Source organism: Rhea pennata, chromosome 31 (genome assembly GCF_028389875.1).
Source record: "Rhea pennata isolate bPtePen1 chromosome 31, bPtePen1.pri, whole genome shotgun sequence".
Lineage (NCBI taxonomy): Eukaryota > Metazoa > Chordata > Aves > Rheiformes > Rheidae > Rhea > Rhea pennata.
Genome location: NC_084693.1, coordinates 2,371,424 through 2,387,147, shown reverse-complemented (window position 1 = coordinate 2,387,147; position 15,724 = coordinate 2,371,424). Strand labels below are relative to the sequence as shown.

General features: G+C 47.6%; 2 protein-coding genes across 6 annotated transcripts in view; one reads left to right on the top strand and one right to left on the bottom strand.

Moving 5' to 3' along the window:
• Positions 1–167: 167 nt before the first annotated feature.
• On the bottom strand, positions 168–344 carry CTXND2 (cortexin domain containing 2). Its single transcript, XM_062597625.1, has one exon. The coding sequence runs from the start codon at positions 342–344 to the stop codon at positions 168–170; it is 177 nt and encodes a 58-aa protein (XP_062453609.1).
• Positions 345–1,280: 936 nt separating this feature from the next.
• Positions 1,281–15,724, top strand: part of ARNT (aryl hydrocarbon receptor nuclear translocator) — a 28,552-nt gene continuing 14,108 nt past the window's right edge. For 4 of the 5 annotated variants that reach the window (XR_009960994.1, XM_062597650.1, XM_062597649.1 and 1 more), the window contains exons 1-5: positions 1,281–1,358; positions 9,935–10,046; positions 11,365–11,409; positions 12,480–12,524; positions 15,321–15,365. Coding sequence is in view for 4 of the 5 variants with exons in the window: in XM_062597650.1 (XP_062453634.1) it covers positions 1,334–1,358; positions 9,935–10,046; positions 11,365–11,409; positions 12,480–12,524; positions 15,321–15,365 (272 nt within the window). In the remaining variant the exon portion in view is untranslated. The remainder of the gene's footprint in view (positions 1,359–9,934; positions 10,047–11,364; positions 11,410–12,479; positions 12,525–15,320; positions 15,366–15,724) is intronic. The other variant, XM_062597652.1, reaches the window with a different exon arrangement.

The window sequence follows — 15,724 nt, the reverse complement described above, 5'->3', positions numbered from 1 at the left end:
AGGGTGCTGGAGGCTCCCGGGGGTAATTGAGGGGCTGTGGGGTGATGGAGAGCGCTTGGGAGCCCTGGGGCAGGGGAAGGTGCTGGGGGGCTCTAAGGAGGCCCTGGGATGATGGAGAACGTTGGGCGCTCTGCGGGGGCCGGGGGGCGATGGAGGGTGCTGGGGGCTCAGCCGAGCTGCTCCTCCTCCCAGGTGGCGGCGGGGATGGCGCTGTAGGGGTCCACCACCAGCCGGGCGCACCGCACCGCCATGGCCAGCAGGAAGAGGCACATGAGCACCACGAAGGCCACGGCAATGCCCTCGTCCACGCCAAGGGCCGGCGGCGGCGGCGCGCCGGGCTCCATGCGGGTCGGCCCCGGCCGCCAACACCCCCCGGCTCGGCCTGGCCTTAAGACATCCCTGTTGCAGATCTATGGGTCGTTCCCGCAGCCGCTTCGCCCCCGGGAGCCGCTGCAGCGTTAGGTGCACCGAGCGCGCCAAGGCTCAGCTGAGCCTCGTCCCGCGGCACGCGTGGATCCCGTGCCCGGCAGCCCCGCGCGTCCCGGCCGGGGCTACTCCTTACCTCCTGGCGGACGGACAGGCAGACAAGCTGGCGGCACCGTCCCCAATGCGTGTGTGTGTTGGGGGGGGCTCATGAATACTGCAGGAGCGCAGCAGCATCACCTTTCCGGTGCTCCTGGTAACCGGGAGAAACGATCCCATGGAGTCAACTATCACCTGCGCAGGCTGGAAGCTTTTCCAGCGCCTCCTTCGCGCCGTGGGCGAGGGCTCGGCCGGGCGCTCAGCACCCTCGGCACCTCGGCTTCTGCAGGGCCAGGCCCGGCCGGCGCCGTGTAAACTGGCTGTAATTAATGATTTAGCGCTTCCCCTTGCCCAGCCTCAGTCCCAGTCCAAACCCTAATCCCAGTCCCGATCCCATTTTTAACCCCAGTCCCAGTAGGATTCCTGTCCGCCGACAAAAAAAAAAGGCAACATACGACGTCACCCAAACCGCCCTTTAAATCGCCAATGTGCCCGCCCCCCGCCACACCCCCGCCGTGGCCCCGCCCACTCCTCGGCCCCGCCCACTCCGCCGAAAGGGGGCGGGGCGCGCCCCCTGTCACCCTACCCTGCTGGCCGGGGCCGTCCTGCCCGCCTCTTTGATCCCACCCCCCTACCCCCGCTCGGACCAATGAGAGAGCTGTCCCTCGCCTCCGCCCCGCCCCCCCGGGCGGGCAGACTAGGCTGCGCCGCAGCGCCCAGGGCTTTCCTGCGCCGCCATCTTGGCAGTGGCGGCGGTGAGGAGGGAGGCGGAGGAGGAGGAGGCGGGAGGCGGGGGGAGCCCGCGCCGGCCATGGCCGCCACCGCCGCCAACCCAGGTGAGCTGAGGCGGCCGCGCCGGGCGGGGGGAGGTGGGGGCGGTCGGTCTGCAGGGGGCTCCGAGGGCGGCGTGAGGCCCGAGGGAGGCTGGAGGCCCGGGCCGGAGGGGCAAACCGGGGAGGGGGGGGCGCTGCTGGGGGGCGCTGGGCCGAAAGAGGCGCTGAGAGGGGCCAGGTGGGCCCGAGGGGGCCGGGACCGGGCTAAGGGGCGAGGGAGGGGGAAGTGTTGAGAGGGGCCAGGTGGGCCCGAGGGGTCGTTGTTGGGGGGAGAGGAGGGGACTGGGGTGGGCCAGGTCCCGGGGAGGCGTCACCTGGGCGTGGAGGGTTGGGGGAGCGGGGCTGAGCGGGCCCCTACGGGGTGAAGGGGGGGGTTATCGCGGAGGGGGGGTCTCCTGGGGGTGCTGGGCTGGGCCAGGAGGTGTTATTTGGGGCGTTGCGCGGGGGTGGGATGTCCTGAGGGCCTGGGAGAGGAGACGAGGGAGCTGGCGTGGGGAAAGGGTGCTGGGGGGCTAGGCTCAGGGCGCCCAGCGAGGGTGGAGAGATTAAAGGGGGCACCGTGCGGAACAGCGGGTTGCCCTGGAAGGGCCTGGAGGTGCTGGGGGAGAGAAGGAGCCGGTGCCCGAGCTAGCGCCTTCGCGAGGAAGATGTTTGTGCCTGTTCTCGCTCCCTTAGCCGGAGTGGCTGGCGCGGGCCGTGCGCGCGTCCTTCCTGTGCGTGATGTTGGGGTCTGGTTTCTGTCGTGGCCCCTCTGGTGGGAAGGGATCCTTGGCAGGACTCGCTTGCATTTGTTATCCCTGATGGCTTATGTTGTGTCCCCCCCCAGCCTTGTTTGCTGTATGTTTTCCCGAGATTTGTTTGAATTGACTTGCTGTTTTGACAGGGATTTTTACAAATCTTGCCTGTGCCTCTTTTTAAACTGCTGAGCAGAATAACTGGTGTCTGTCAAGGGTGTGAATGCCTGTCAGCAGAAAGCAGACTATCCTTTCAACTCCTGCTCTCTCAAGTCAATAACTAAGAGGTGATCCTCTGCCTGGAGGAAGCTGGAAATCAGTGATGTCTGATGCTTGCAGAATAAAGCTGAATCTTCCAGGCTTTATCAGGTTTCTGGTTAAACTGTGCTGAAATCAGTATGTACCTGGAATAACCCAGTGTGTATGAAGTTGTTATGGATTTACACTGTGGTGACTGAGATCAGAATTTGAGCTTCTACTTTTTTTTTTTTTTGGCTTGTGGTTTCTGTCTGTTTTAGCTTGTGGCTTGAGGCTGACAAGGTCTTGGGTCGTGTGACTTGTACGGGTTTAGCTAGGACTGTTCAGCTGAACTTTGAAAGGATGAATTTTTCATTCTAACTTGGTATAGGAAGCTTTTGTGGCTTTAAATATTGAGAAAACATGTGGGGTCATTTGTGTGTGGTGATCTTGAGGCAAGGGTGCAGAACTGGCGTCTGGAAATGCATGGTTGTGGTTTCACATGACGGTCTGAAGTTCTTCAGCAATCAGAAGTTAGAGACTGTGTGTTAGAAAAACAACCATCCTTGATTCAGCTTAGCAAAAACATATCTGAAATGGAAACTGTCAGACTTGTGGTCTAGTCCTGCAGAAAAATACACTTCTGGCTAAGAATAATACCCCATTGAAAGAGTGATATTATTCCAAGTAGTAAAACTTAGTCATACATATTTCTGGTGCCATAGACTTAATCAGGAAGTTGATTTCTCCTCCTGCCAGAGTACTGTTAGTTCAGGGTTTTGCAGTTTGGCGGACGAAGGATGCGCAGAAAAATGTAAAGAACAGGATTGTGGTAAAAATGGAAAAAGTGTGTTATGAATTCTGTAAGAATTCAGTGAATGAAGAAAGGAAGATACTCATTGCTTTAAACTGGTACAGTATTATAAAATGTTTATGTAACTAGTCTTCTGAGCTGCATGATATTTTGCATGATAGAAAAGTTTTAAACAAATAAATTCACAAGGAGAGGAGAAAGAACTTAACATCTGTGTTTAATATTTATAACTACAGGCGGACTTACTGACCACTGTTAGCTTAGTCCTTTTAAACAGGAAAAAAAAAATACGGTCTGAGTAAGCACTATATACACAGAGATTATTAGTAAAATAAATTATTTGTGGAAAATGTTCTTTAAAAGCTGAGTCTGCTTTTCTTTACTATTGAAAAATGCAATGCAGAGCTCAAGCGAGCGTTGAGTAAGGCCCCCACATATGCCATGAGTATCCTTGCAGCTTGAGCAGGCCATAAGAAAAGATGGTGAAACCAGCCACAAAAGTAAGTTGGGACTTCTTTTAAGCGTTCAAACCACAGCTTGTGTTCGGTGTCACAGCATCCTGGGGCTTCTGTCCTTCCTCTAAATGCTACCCAGGAAAAGCAGTTCGCCTCGGAAGCCTGTGACAGACGGGGATAAAGCACTTCTCCAGTTTGCAGATAAAACAACTTTGTTGAAAAAATAAACCTGCAAAAACTGTCTGTCCCCTCGTCTTCCCCAAGGTGAGGTGAACCACTCCACAGCTGACGATTTGTTAACCAGAGAAGACTTAAATTGTGGAGAATGCTGGGTTTAGAGCTTTCAGTTGTGCCTCTACACAAGTTTTGTGTTAGTAAAATCTCCTGCTTAAGAGTGAAAACAGAACGGCATCCTATAGCAGGAAGTAATATGAAGAGAAATTAAAATAGGCATGCTCTTAATTAGTTTAGGAGGTTTTAATATGAACTTGGATTGTTAGAACACTTCTGATTTGGCTGGATAAATGCAGAATTTATTAGCATTTTATTTTTACTTTCAAAATGAAAGGTGTATTCTTTTCCATGTTTTTTGAGTTAATTTCTGTAATGCTTCTCAGAAAGAGCTCCGATGGGGATGAAAGCACTGAGCTGGCATTGCATGGGAAATTCAAACAGAGGGGAGTAAGAAACCTGCTTAAAAATAAATCTGTTTAACATACCTGAGATGCAGAAGTTAAGCCAGTTTGTAAATATGAGGCCATGTGCATTGTTGAGACTGAAACCGTACAGTTGTGAGCGAAAAGCAAGTTTTCATCAATGAAGCATGCAGTTCTATTTTGGCAGCCGTTGTCTGATCACAAATTTTGCCTTTTTGGGGAGCTAACTAATGACTGACTTTAAATGTTCTTGTTTGCAAAAATACACTAATTGATACCGAGCTGGGTAAACACCCCATGCTGCTTGAATTTATGCTATGAATTCTCCGCAGCAGAAACTACCATTTTTTTTCTGTGCTTTGTACAATGCCTGGTTGCAGTGGACTAAGTGGTACAGTAAAAATGCATTTAAGAGCTGTGGCAGGCCAATCTTATAAATCACAGCTCTGGATATCTTCTATGACTTTATTTCTGAAGCCGTTCCCTGTTGAGATGCCAGTAGTTGCAACAGAGTGCTTCCCAGGAGAGCTGGGGTGGAAGTCTGGCTCTGGAGATTACATTCCCTTAGCTGTCTTCCAACCCATTCTATTCTGGGCTGAACTGTTGGCTGAATTGTGATTGTGCTTGCACATTTATATTCAGTTACAAACAAGGATCCCTAATTTCTCTGCCTGCTTCTCTCTTCTGGCCTTCGTTAGATAGAACACGTGTTAAAAACAAGCAGGGATTGATTTGGGAGAGGCCTGGAACTGCGCCCTGACGGGAACGTTGCTTGTTTCTGCGGCGAGCCTGTAAAACACACCCTGCTCCCTCAGAAAGGTTGACTGTGACTCTTGGTGACATCTCTGATCTTTTTTTTTTCCTTTTTTGGTGGGGGGGGGAGAAACCGCTTTTTAAAAAGAAAGGGAATGTTTGTTTGTTGCTGTTTTCCCCTTAAGGTTGGCTGCTACGAAGGAATACGCTCATTGCCTCTTGTTGCGCCACGGTATTTGAATGATGCGTTTCTTGCCGTTTCGGATATCGGTAGGTTGAGTCGGAGCTAAGCACCCTGATATCTGGCAACGGCCGGTCACTGCTTTGAAGTATTGATGAGCAGCTTTCCCGCTGACTCTAGTTCTGGGGTGTGAAACTGGTGTTTTGTAGGTAATAACACACTGGATTTTCTTCCCAGAAGCAGCTGACTCCATTAGCTGGGTGTTTTGCTGTGGTTGCCTCCGACTACTCGCATCCTTCCCTTTATGCGTGGACCTGGAGGTTTTCAAGGGTAGTTGTGGAAGGACTTCTAGGCAGTGGCGGCTTTCGCTGTGATAAATGTCTGGGCCACTGAGTTTGCCGTGACTGCGTACATGCTTTAGACAAAAACAAGACTGAAAAAGCTGCTGTCACGTGCGAAGCTTTCAGAGCTTGCGTTAATGGGTTGAGGGCGTTGGTTCCGTTAACTGCATATTGATTTCATTATGTCCTTGTTATTCAGCCCATGTTTGGATTTGGGGAGGGGGAAATCTGGAAGGAAAACTTGAACTTAATGTTTGGAAAGGAGGTTTTGCATTTGTGTGAGTGCTCTAGAAATTCTGCAGTGTGAAAAAGCCATAACTTTCCCTCTCTCATCCTCCCCGTGCCCTCCCTGTTTTGGGGGTGAGAATGTAGCGGAGAAGCCAAGCGGGTTGCATGAAGGAGTACGTAACTCCCTCTTAGCTTACCGAAAGAAGTATTATGATTTACGTTACCAAATCTCAAAATATTTCATGTTCTTCTGCTTGTAAAAGGGCATGTTGTACCCAGAGAGGCAAATGTTCCTGCCAAGTAGGAAGCTGAAGCATGAGGTAAAGTCACTTCGCTGAGTGATGCTGCTGCGAGATGCTAGTTCTTGCAGTAGGTTCCTTAGAAATGCCAAAGGCTTGGGTGAGACCTTTTAAAAAGAGAGATGTCCCCCAACCCTATTTAAAAGTTCATTTGCACAGGAACAGCACAGTGTCGCTTCCTTCCCCTGCCCTAAACCGGAAATTCCTCTGTCCTTGATAAAATGATTATCTGTAATGCTCCAGAAACTCTATTTCTGTTGAAACCGTGGCATTTACGTACATACACTGCAAAACTAAGGGCTCCTTGGGAAGCTGCCTAGTCGAAAGGAAAACCTTTCCGACCTGGTTTCGTTGCGCTCGGGGCCGTGTTCCGAACGAAGACCTCTGATATCAGCCGTCTGCGCCGGGGGGGTTTCGCTTAGCAATAAGTGAAAGGCAGCGTGGCGGCGGTCACCTTCGTCGGTGCCGCAGAGACGCCCAGGCCGTCTGACACGGAGCGGGGAGAGGTGGGGAACGTCCTCGGTCCCAGCGTGAAGAACGGGGTGTGAGGAAGGGCAGGCCCTGATTATTTCAATTATTTCAAATCCATCCCATTAGCTAACTTGAGTTTATCGCAGAGGGATCAGTTTCTTGCCTGAGACCTTAAATATTCACATGCTGAAAACCACTGATCTCAGTGGCCTGAACGTCTTCGTTTCCATACCTGATTCTTTGTTCTCGATGCGTTGGGAACTTTTCAAAGAACTCCTTGTATCTTGTTTCTGTAGCTAGTGGGGAAGGCTGATGTGCTTGCGCTGTTGTTTGGGACTGTCTCTTGGCCCCTTGAACTGCTAAGCACTGACCTGAATGTTTAATGCATATTTTAGTCACCCCTGGGAAATGCTATGGATTGGCAAGGAAGATACTTTTTCAGTAAAGCCAGCTGCTTGGAGAGAAGCAAACCAGGCAGTAATACGGTATAGCAACACTACTGCGATAAAAGTTTTTTTTGAGTGTGTTTTTTGTTGTTATGTTTTGGAAGAAATAGCACAAGTTTTGGAGCACATTTACTGGGAACTAGAAGTGTTGCCGGGAGCCAGCTGCTGTAGTCCAGTTGCACCGCAGAGGTGGCTGTACCGTTGCACAGCTCTGCTCTTAGGTGCAAGCGAACCAGCATCCCGTTCTGTGAGTACTGCTTAAATTAACCTGCTGTTGGGCTGAAATCTGACTTCAGTAACCACATTTTGTGGTTACTTGCTAAAGCTAGGTCTAAGATGCTGAAAATAGTCGTCTTTTTTTTTCTCTCTCCTCCTTCCTCCATGTGAGGAATGCAAAAGCCTGTGTTTGATGAGGTGAGAAGTAAAATTGGGCACTATTGCACAGATGTTTGTTTTAGTATAGCTCTCCTTTCCTTGCCTAGCAATATCGCAGTGCTCTCGGCTCAGCTCAGATTTGACTGCCCGGGAATCTGTGTCCCATTTTGTTACCATACCTGTTAGACCTGACTTCAGTTCTTTGCTTCATCCTACCATTTCTGGAAGCATTTCATAGGTAAGCAGCTCTCGATGTTGGTGTACCGCTTTGCTGTGGTTTGGGAACCCCAGCAATAGGCTTTTTCTTTTTTTTCTCTCTCTCTCTTTTAATCCCCTCCACTTTGATAAAGCAGAAGTGGTTTTTCTACCTTCAAGGCACTCTGCAGAGCTCAATTTACAAAGACTCTGGTGGAGATGCTCTGGCTGGAGCAACTCTTTTGATTGCAGTCTAGCAGTTGGTTATCAGTAAACTACAAAAACCCACAGCCACTGAAAAGAGTCTAGAGATGACTTGTTTCAGAAACATGGGGGGAAAAAAACTTTTAACTTGCATTCAAAGCACTGTCTGGTGCTGATTAAAATAAGTTTACGTAGAGGAATGTTTAACGTAGCTCTTGTGGCAGTATGTTACAACATGATTTCAGTTTAAGTCATGCTGAGCAAGCTATAAACAACTTTACAGAGCCTGTTGTGTGTGCTCCTAAACAACTGGGAGGAGGAAGGAGCCCTGCTTGGGAACTGGGGAAGTAAAGCTCGGTGCCAAACGCCGCTTTTAAACCTGGCGTTCCTGCTCGTGAGGAACCGAGAAATCTCTACTCGTGTTGGCTTTGGGAGTTGCTGGTGAAATATATGAGGAAGGAAGGGGGCATTCGTACTGCTTGAATGTGGGCACGGTTTCGGAGCCCAGCCTGCCCACACTGCCAAGGAAGTGGTTCACTGTGTGCGATTACGCAGGGGGCCGAGGCTCTTGGTTTTCGTTGTGGAAAAACCCCGTAATGTGTAACAGGCTCGGACCTGTAATCTGGCTTGTGAGGGCAGTGCCTTGAAATTCTCCACTTTAGATGCTTCTTGCTTTCCCGTGCCCTGGGAAGGGGATTTGGTCATATCTTTGAGTAGGCTTTTTTCCCTCAGATCTTCTCTGTGAGTGAAACCTCTTGCAGAGGTTATACCACAAAATTAAGTGGTATGATCCTTAAAGGCTCACCGATTCCTTGCTCCTTGCAAGTATACCCATCTATTTCTTCTCTTAAAAAAAACATTGACTGGGTTTTCTGCTGCTTGTGCAACTTTTCTCCACTTAAAAGCTTTTTAGCTGCAAGCGAGCGCTTAACTTTGTTAGCGGCATGAAGCATCACAAAAAGATGCGAGTTGCAACCGTCCCCTTGAAACATTTAATGGAGAGAAACAAAAAGCCTATGGCACACAGATGTGTGAAGTCTTAATGTTGTTGCTGGGAAGGTAGGCACCACGTGGACTTTGTCCCTTGAGATTGCTTCCCTCTGTGCTCTGCTCTGTGAACTACCTCCTCCTCCTCTTAGAAGAAACGAAAAGGTAGTAGAGGGCTTGATATGGCTGTTTTTCTGTTGCTGCCTTGAAGCTTTTCCCCTCATCTTCCCCTTGCTTCTGTGCAGATCTCCACCCCCCTAATCTTTACACTAGGAAGGAGTTTCTGATATTAATGGTAGCAAGAACCTGGTGCTTTTCACAAGAACTGAATTGTTCCTTGTGGTTTTGGGGAACAAAAGGAAATGGTATTTCTCTGATTTGTTATGCTCCCAAAAGTCAGAGTTACTAGCAATAAGACCAGATGCAGCCCCGTGAAGGACTCTAGGTGCATCCGTGGTAGTTATTTGGGTCGGCACGCTTCTGGAGAGAGTCTCCTCGTCATCCCCACCTCCAGTGCTCACGTTGTGGAATGGTCTTGCAGCTTGTGAGCGGGATCTTTTTGACTAAAACTGAACTGGAAGGTGTTCTAGATGTTCAGGTTGTGGGATGAGACTACAGCTGGTTTAAGCAGACCTCCCAAATGCTCCCAGAGCCCGTTGGGTGAGCATTAGCTCTTCAACGTCGACTTCAAAGTGAATCTTTTGAGATAGAAAGTCCTGTGGAGCTTAAAAGTGATACGGTGTCATTTAGGGCTACAACTGCCAGTCTTCTGGGTGTGATGGAAAATGCACCTTCTTCTAGAAGTGGTCCTAATGTTGTTAGGCATTTTGCAACTGTTCTCCTCCTCTTTTACGTACTCGTTCCACTGGCATATGAGAGTTGGTTCAGCCCCTATCTGTGATCACATCAAGCTCCTCCTCTGTTTAAAAAAGGAGACCACATCTTTTATTTTAACGATCTAAGCTCTTGAGCTTATGAAAACAGCATGTGCTCAAAGCTTGAAATGGACCCCTGGTGCAGGCTCTGGGGAGGCACTAGATGAAAGGACTGGAAACACACAGCGCACAAAACCTATCTGCTGCAGATGCTGAAATGCTGTCGCTTTTAATGGGAGCTATATGTTGAGAATGCTGTACCATCTGAGCTCGAGGGGGATTTGACGTAATACTGGTTTGTTTATTATTTCTTCCCCCTTCTGTTTAGAAATGGCATCAGATGTTTCCTCCCTGGGTGCAGCTGTCAGCTCTGGGAATCCTGGACCAGGTACACAAGCTGGAGGAGCCATCGTTCAGAGAGCCAACAAGAGGCGCCCTGGGTGAGTGTGTGTTTAGTGGGGTTTTTGTTTGTTCGTTTTGTGTGAGTGTGAGAGAAATGTGTGTTTTGACGAAGCATTCCTCTTCTGGAAGAGCGGTCAGCCTTACAATGAGGAAAGCTGGCTACTTCTAAGTGGAAAAACAGTTGCTTGGTTCCAACAGGTACAGCATATTCAGCCCTTTTATTTTGTAGTGGTATCTTTTATGCCAGTCATATCCCACAGAGCCAGAGTTCCGTGTTATGTATAAGGAAAGGGGATAAAAAGTTGAATTGCAACACACAGGAGAAAGGGGTTGTTCACCAAGGATTGGGAGTGAAACGAGAGTCGGCGAAGCAGAGAGACAAACCAGTTGCTGCAAGAGATGCAGTGGAACAGAGAATATGAATGTTGGGCTTTAAACTTTTGCAACTGCTCTTTCCCTGGGAGAGGATGGGGGAAACAGCAAGGTGCTTGTGGTAGATTTCTTTGTTTGCTAAAAATGCCTTTGTAAATTAAAGGGATATTTAGTGTCTTCTCTTAAATTCCTGCCACAAGCAATTCCCTCTTATTTTCAGGCTAACTAAAATCTCCCTCCCTTCCTCCCTCCTAGTCACTCAAATTTGTCTTCCTCGCCCCCATTTGCTGATGCTCACACTCCCCTACAGCTCCTCCCACGCTGTCTGCTACTTGTTCCTCGCACTTCATTTACAAATGCGCATGCTGCTGTGCTGCTTCTACATGGCAGTTTTCCATGCTGAAAGGAAGAGTAGTCAAAAACCTTTTCTCTCTCCTCCCACATACGCTCAAGTTAGAAAATGTTTTCTGTCCCTGTTACTGCAAACCCGGTGACGTTGTCTGCTGTTGAACTAAGGGCGCTAACTGTGCAGGTCACTGGACTGAACTTTATCCTAAAAAAAAAAGGGGGGGGGCAAAATACTTTAAACAAAATACTTTAATGCAACTTATCCAAATTTTTGAATTACACATGTTCCATCTGGAGGCTGTTTATCTATCCTTTGAGCAGTGAGGAGCAGTCATGGCAGCTGGTTGGGCGTTAGATCACTGCTATGAGACCCAGAACATTTGGAACGGGAGGTTACAATGCAGTGGGTGCTCAAAGTGGGCCATCTCTATTTTGAACAGTCTCCTGGCTCCCCTTCTGATAAACATCTAAAGGAAGCACCCTCTTAAACCTTCTGGATTGTTTCATGTGACCCCTTGGGATAACTTAAATCTTCCTGTCAAGAATTGTCTGCATCTCTGCAGGAGAGATGGAAAAGCAGCCCATAAAAGAGAAACTGCCTGGTTAATTTTTATCTTTTTTGCTTATATTTTTCAGGCTTGATTTTGATGATGACGGAGAAGGGAACAGTAAATTCCTCAGGTGAGGGAGAACTTTGCATCTAGAAGGTCCTGTTGTGTGGTCCAGCTGTGCAATCCTCTCTGAGCAGGAGTTTGCTGCTTGTATAGCCTTTCCTCTCCAGCAGTACAGAGCGGAGGGGGGCTCTGAGCGAGGCAACGCTCCACTTCCTTAAACTCTTCCCTTGGACCTAGTCAGCAGTATTTCTCCATCTTTGTGGCTGATGCCAGAGCAAAGGTGCTGTGCGTGTGGGCTTCCTGGGCCCTGAGAAGGGATTGTGGCCAAGGGGAGGGGATTCCGTTAGCACTTTGGATGCAGTTTGCACCTAAAGTTTCCCAGCATCAGCCCTGCAGCAAGTTGAGGTCAGCAGAGGAGGTAAGCCTGCGAGCCCTGCTCTGGAGGGTTGAAGTGGTGTTGCAGAACTCAGTGGTGATGTTACTGTGTGTAATACCAGTATCACAAAAGACTAAATATGCCCTAGACGTGTTTCTCAACTCTCTTTTGTTCTGAGGCTGGTCCAAGCTGTTTTACAGGGAACTCCCTATCCCTGAGGCTGTGAACATCTCCTCTCATAACCCAAATGGAATGCAGAAGAGTTGGAAGATCTCATATAATTAATTTGTAATCTCACTGCATGGATTAGGATTAGACCAGTCTGATGTTAGTGGAAGTCCCTATGTTGCAGTCTTTTAAAGATGATTGTCGAATGGCTTTGAGATGAGCACGATCCTGCTGAATGTGGGATTTACTACTGAGAGCCTTTGGATGAGGCTACTGATCTCGACTAACTGTATTTTCAAAGCACAATTTAATCTATTGCTTTATGTGTAACTGTTCTTAAATTGCCGAGAGAGATTGGGCTCTCCTTGATATGAATGTCATGTGGAAAATGTCATCAAGATACTAAACTAATTAAACTATAACCTTTTAACTACGTAAATGAAGAGTATGGTCCTGGACTGCCTATGCACAGCAGAGTTTCTCTTTAGCACCAGGCTTTTTGTGTGTGTTTTGTTAACCTTACTATTCTCCCAACGTCTTTGGAAAAGGAGTGAGTGTAAACCATTTAGGAGCTTTTCTTCCTCTCTCCCTAGGTGTGATGATGACCAGATGCCAAATGACAAAGAGAGATTTGCCAGGTAAGAATCTGCTGTATTGTAGCTTTTGAAGCCAATGGTGCCAAACCCCATTTATGTAAGAGAGATCCTGCAGCATGCAGAAAAGGGGTTGTCACTCTTCTAACTAGCAGCCAAGTTTTCTCCTTTTTGAAGGAAGGTGCACCTTGCACCAAAGGATCTAGACACTTTCCTTCATTTGTTTGGACAGGTTCATATGAGTATTAAAAAATTATATTCCTCTCTCCTGCTTCTCCTTCAGCCTTGGACTCTCGTTTTCTTCTTCTACTAAAGAAACTTGCAGAAAAGCAAGTTTCATGCTTAGTTCAAGTGACACTTGAACGGGGTTTCCTGGCATATGTTGTGCTTACCTGTTTGTAGCTTGTGTGCGTTGTGGGAGAACTGAGCAGAAGCTTTCTCTAAATGAGGGGTTTTCTAAGGACCAGGGTGTATGGCAGCATTCTAGGCAATTTTCTAACTCTGATCGTCTACTTCTGGTTGTCAGAGTAGCTCTGTACCATCTAGAACCAGGACAGAGCTCATGATGTTTCTCCAGCTTTCTGAAGGCCTTGGAATTTGATTTGAGCGTTTCCTGGGTTTATTTTGTGCTGCTATGTAATGTTCTTGCCATACTGAGGGGTTTTTTTGTACATGTTCTGAATGCTCTAAATTCCAGTCCCCTCCATGCAAAAGCCCATCATGTTATGTCTTGCTAAGAGGAAAAGTGAGCAAATACAGAAGAGTGGCAAAGATGCTGCATTTAGCAGCTTGTCTTATGGAGGGGTCTGACTTCAGAACTTCCTGAAACTGGAGTTAAAATACAAGTAGTGGAGGACACTGGAGTAAGGACTACCCAGCATGTTGCATCAAGGAGCTTGAGGGTCAGTAGGACGGATTAAATCACAAGGTGAGCCAGGAGTGATGTTGTGTGTAGGAGCCTTTTGTGATTTTATGGACGTCTTGGACTGAAACAAGCGGTCTAGAAACGAGGGCTGTGCAAAATGCTCCTCTCTGTAATGTTTCAACCAGAGCTGTACACCTATATCAGTCTCAATGCAGAGGTGGAAAAACTGCAAACCGAAAGTCTTTCGATCACCATCAGGTTGTTTTATCTGCCAGAGGACTAGTAGGGAGTTGTCTGCTGCAGTTCTCCATTCGGGGGTTTTGACTTGATCTGAAGTCACGCAAATTAGCAACGTGTTTTCCAGCTCACATCAAATAACTTTGTTCCCTAGTGCAAGACATGAGTTCTGGGAACTTAACTATATTATCAGGATCTGATACACCTTAAGTGCTGAGATAACACAAGATGCTGAAAAAGCACATGCAGTAGGTGAGCACTGCAGTGCTGGCTCAGCACTTCAGTGGGTGTACAGCTCCATAAAGATCTCCTTAGCTACCTTTGCCGTGCCATGGCTGGGGTGGGATCTGGGCTTCCTCTGACCCTTCGGCACCAGCTGATTCCTTCAGGCTCTCCTTATTGCTGTGCACCTGTTTTGGCAATGTACTTTTGATCACTTTTGTTAATGCACATGAGGTAGGCTGGAAAAAAATAAAACAGAGAAACAAAGCAACTGAATCTCAAACTCTCCAAGTTGCCTCTGTCCCCGTTATTTGGGGACTCAGCAGTACCTGTGAACGTCAGCGTTGAAATTAGGTCTTGCTCACGTGACTGTCTCAAGGGCAATAGCAGGAGGTGGGGAACAGCAGTAAGTAATCAGTCATGTTAGTGTGATGACGCTGTGAATGCAGCTGTAGGAATAAGTGTGTACACACGTATGATGCTGGTACTGCTGCCTTCTGCATCCGTGCCACTCGGCCTGCCCAGATCTGTGTTTTCTAGGACTGCTCGTATCACTCATGCTTCTGGCAGCTTTGTAGCAGCCCTCATTTTCCAGTCCGTTCCTCCCTCCTTGGATGGTGTGAAGTAAAACAGAACGTGAAAGTGAGCGTCAGATTATGAGGACGGTATTAAAATCCGTTTGAAGTGGAAGGGTATCACAGCTGACTAATGCTTGAAACGTGTCCTGTACTCTGTAAATCCACAGTGTATGTTTTAGGTGTCCAGCCTTTGAGCGTGATGGTGGGAGATTGCATGCCTGCCTCAGTGAGAACGTGTGGTACCTTCACCTTTACTGGCTGTAGCTCTTGGAGGATTATCTGTTATCCAAGGTAGCCAAGCCTCAAGGAGGAAAACGTATTAGCCTTTGTAAAGCAAGGTTTGCAAACCCCTTTTTCCTGGAAACTGAAAGTACCTACAGGTTCACAGGGGGATCTGTGTGCCTTTATAGACGATGTACGTAACCTCTCTGTGTGTTCTTTGTCGTGTAGCCATCTCAACTGTGGTGTCTTAAGTGATGTTTATGCAGCAGTGTTATGGAAATGTGTACTGCTAGCTGTGAATCTTACACTATTCGTGGATTTGGGGGTTTTAATCTACTTTTTTTGATCTATTAACACTATTAAACAGATTTTTTTTTCTTTAAAGAAAGAGTAGCTTAATGTGACTGGGACTCTCTACCTAGTTCTGCCATTAACCTTCTATTTTTGCACAGAATCTGCACCTCGATTATTCTATATGTAAAACAAAGCCACCTCTTCCTTATTTTATAATGTTAATAAGCATCTTGATACTTTGAAATTACATAGATAGGTGTCAGTTTAATGTGTAATGTTGCAAACTAATGACTGCTTTGTTTTATGGAATTGCTTCTCTGCAAAACAGACATGTCTGTAGGCTGGGTTTCCTAGTACATCTTCCCATTTTTCATTTCTTTAAACTTTTTCCATTTTAGCTTAGATCGCTGATTTTATTTTTAGGTCTGATGATGAACAGAGTTCAGCGGATAAGGAGAGACTTGCCAGGTAGGAGAATGGAGATTTCAAGCATGGACAAGCAGAGTATTTCCTTTCCTTAATGTTTCTCTAGGCATCCCTTCTCTTTCCCCCCCCCACCCTCTCTTCCCCCATCTGCTGTAGTAGAGGACTTAAAACTGAACAGACTTCTGGAAATTGCTGTGTAATCGGAACTGGGAGGGGAAAGGCATTTAGTATTCCCCAAAGACATTCTTACAAAGGGATTTGTTTGTTGAAGACTGCAGGGTAGAGCATGGTTTGGGCATTGCTTTCACTGAGGACTGTAGCTTTGCTAACCTGTGCTAAATACAATTTCTCTTGTCTTGATCAACATGCCAAATGCCCTGTTTTTGCTTTGGTAAGGTTTT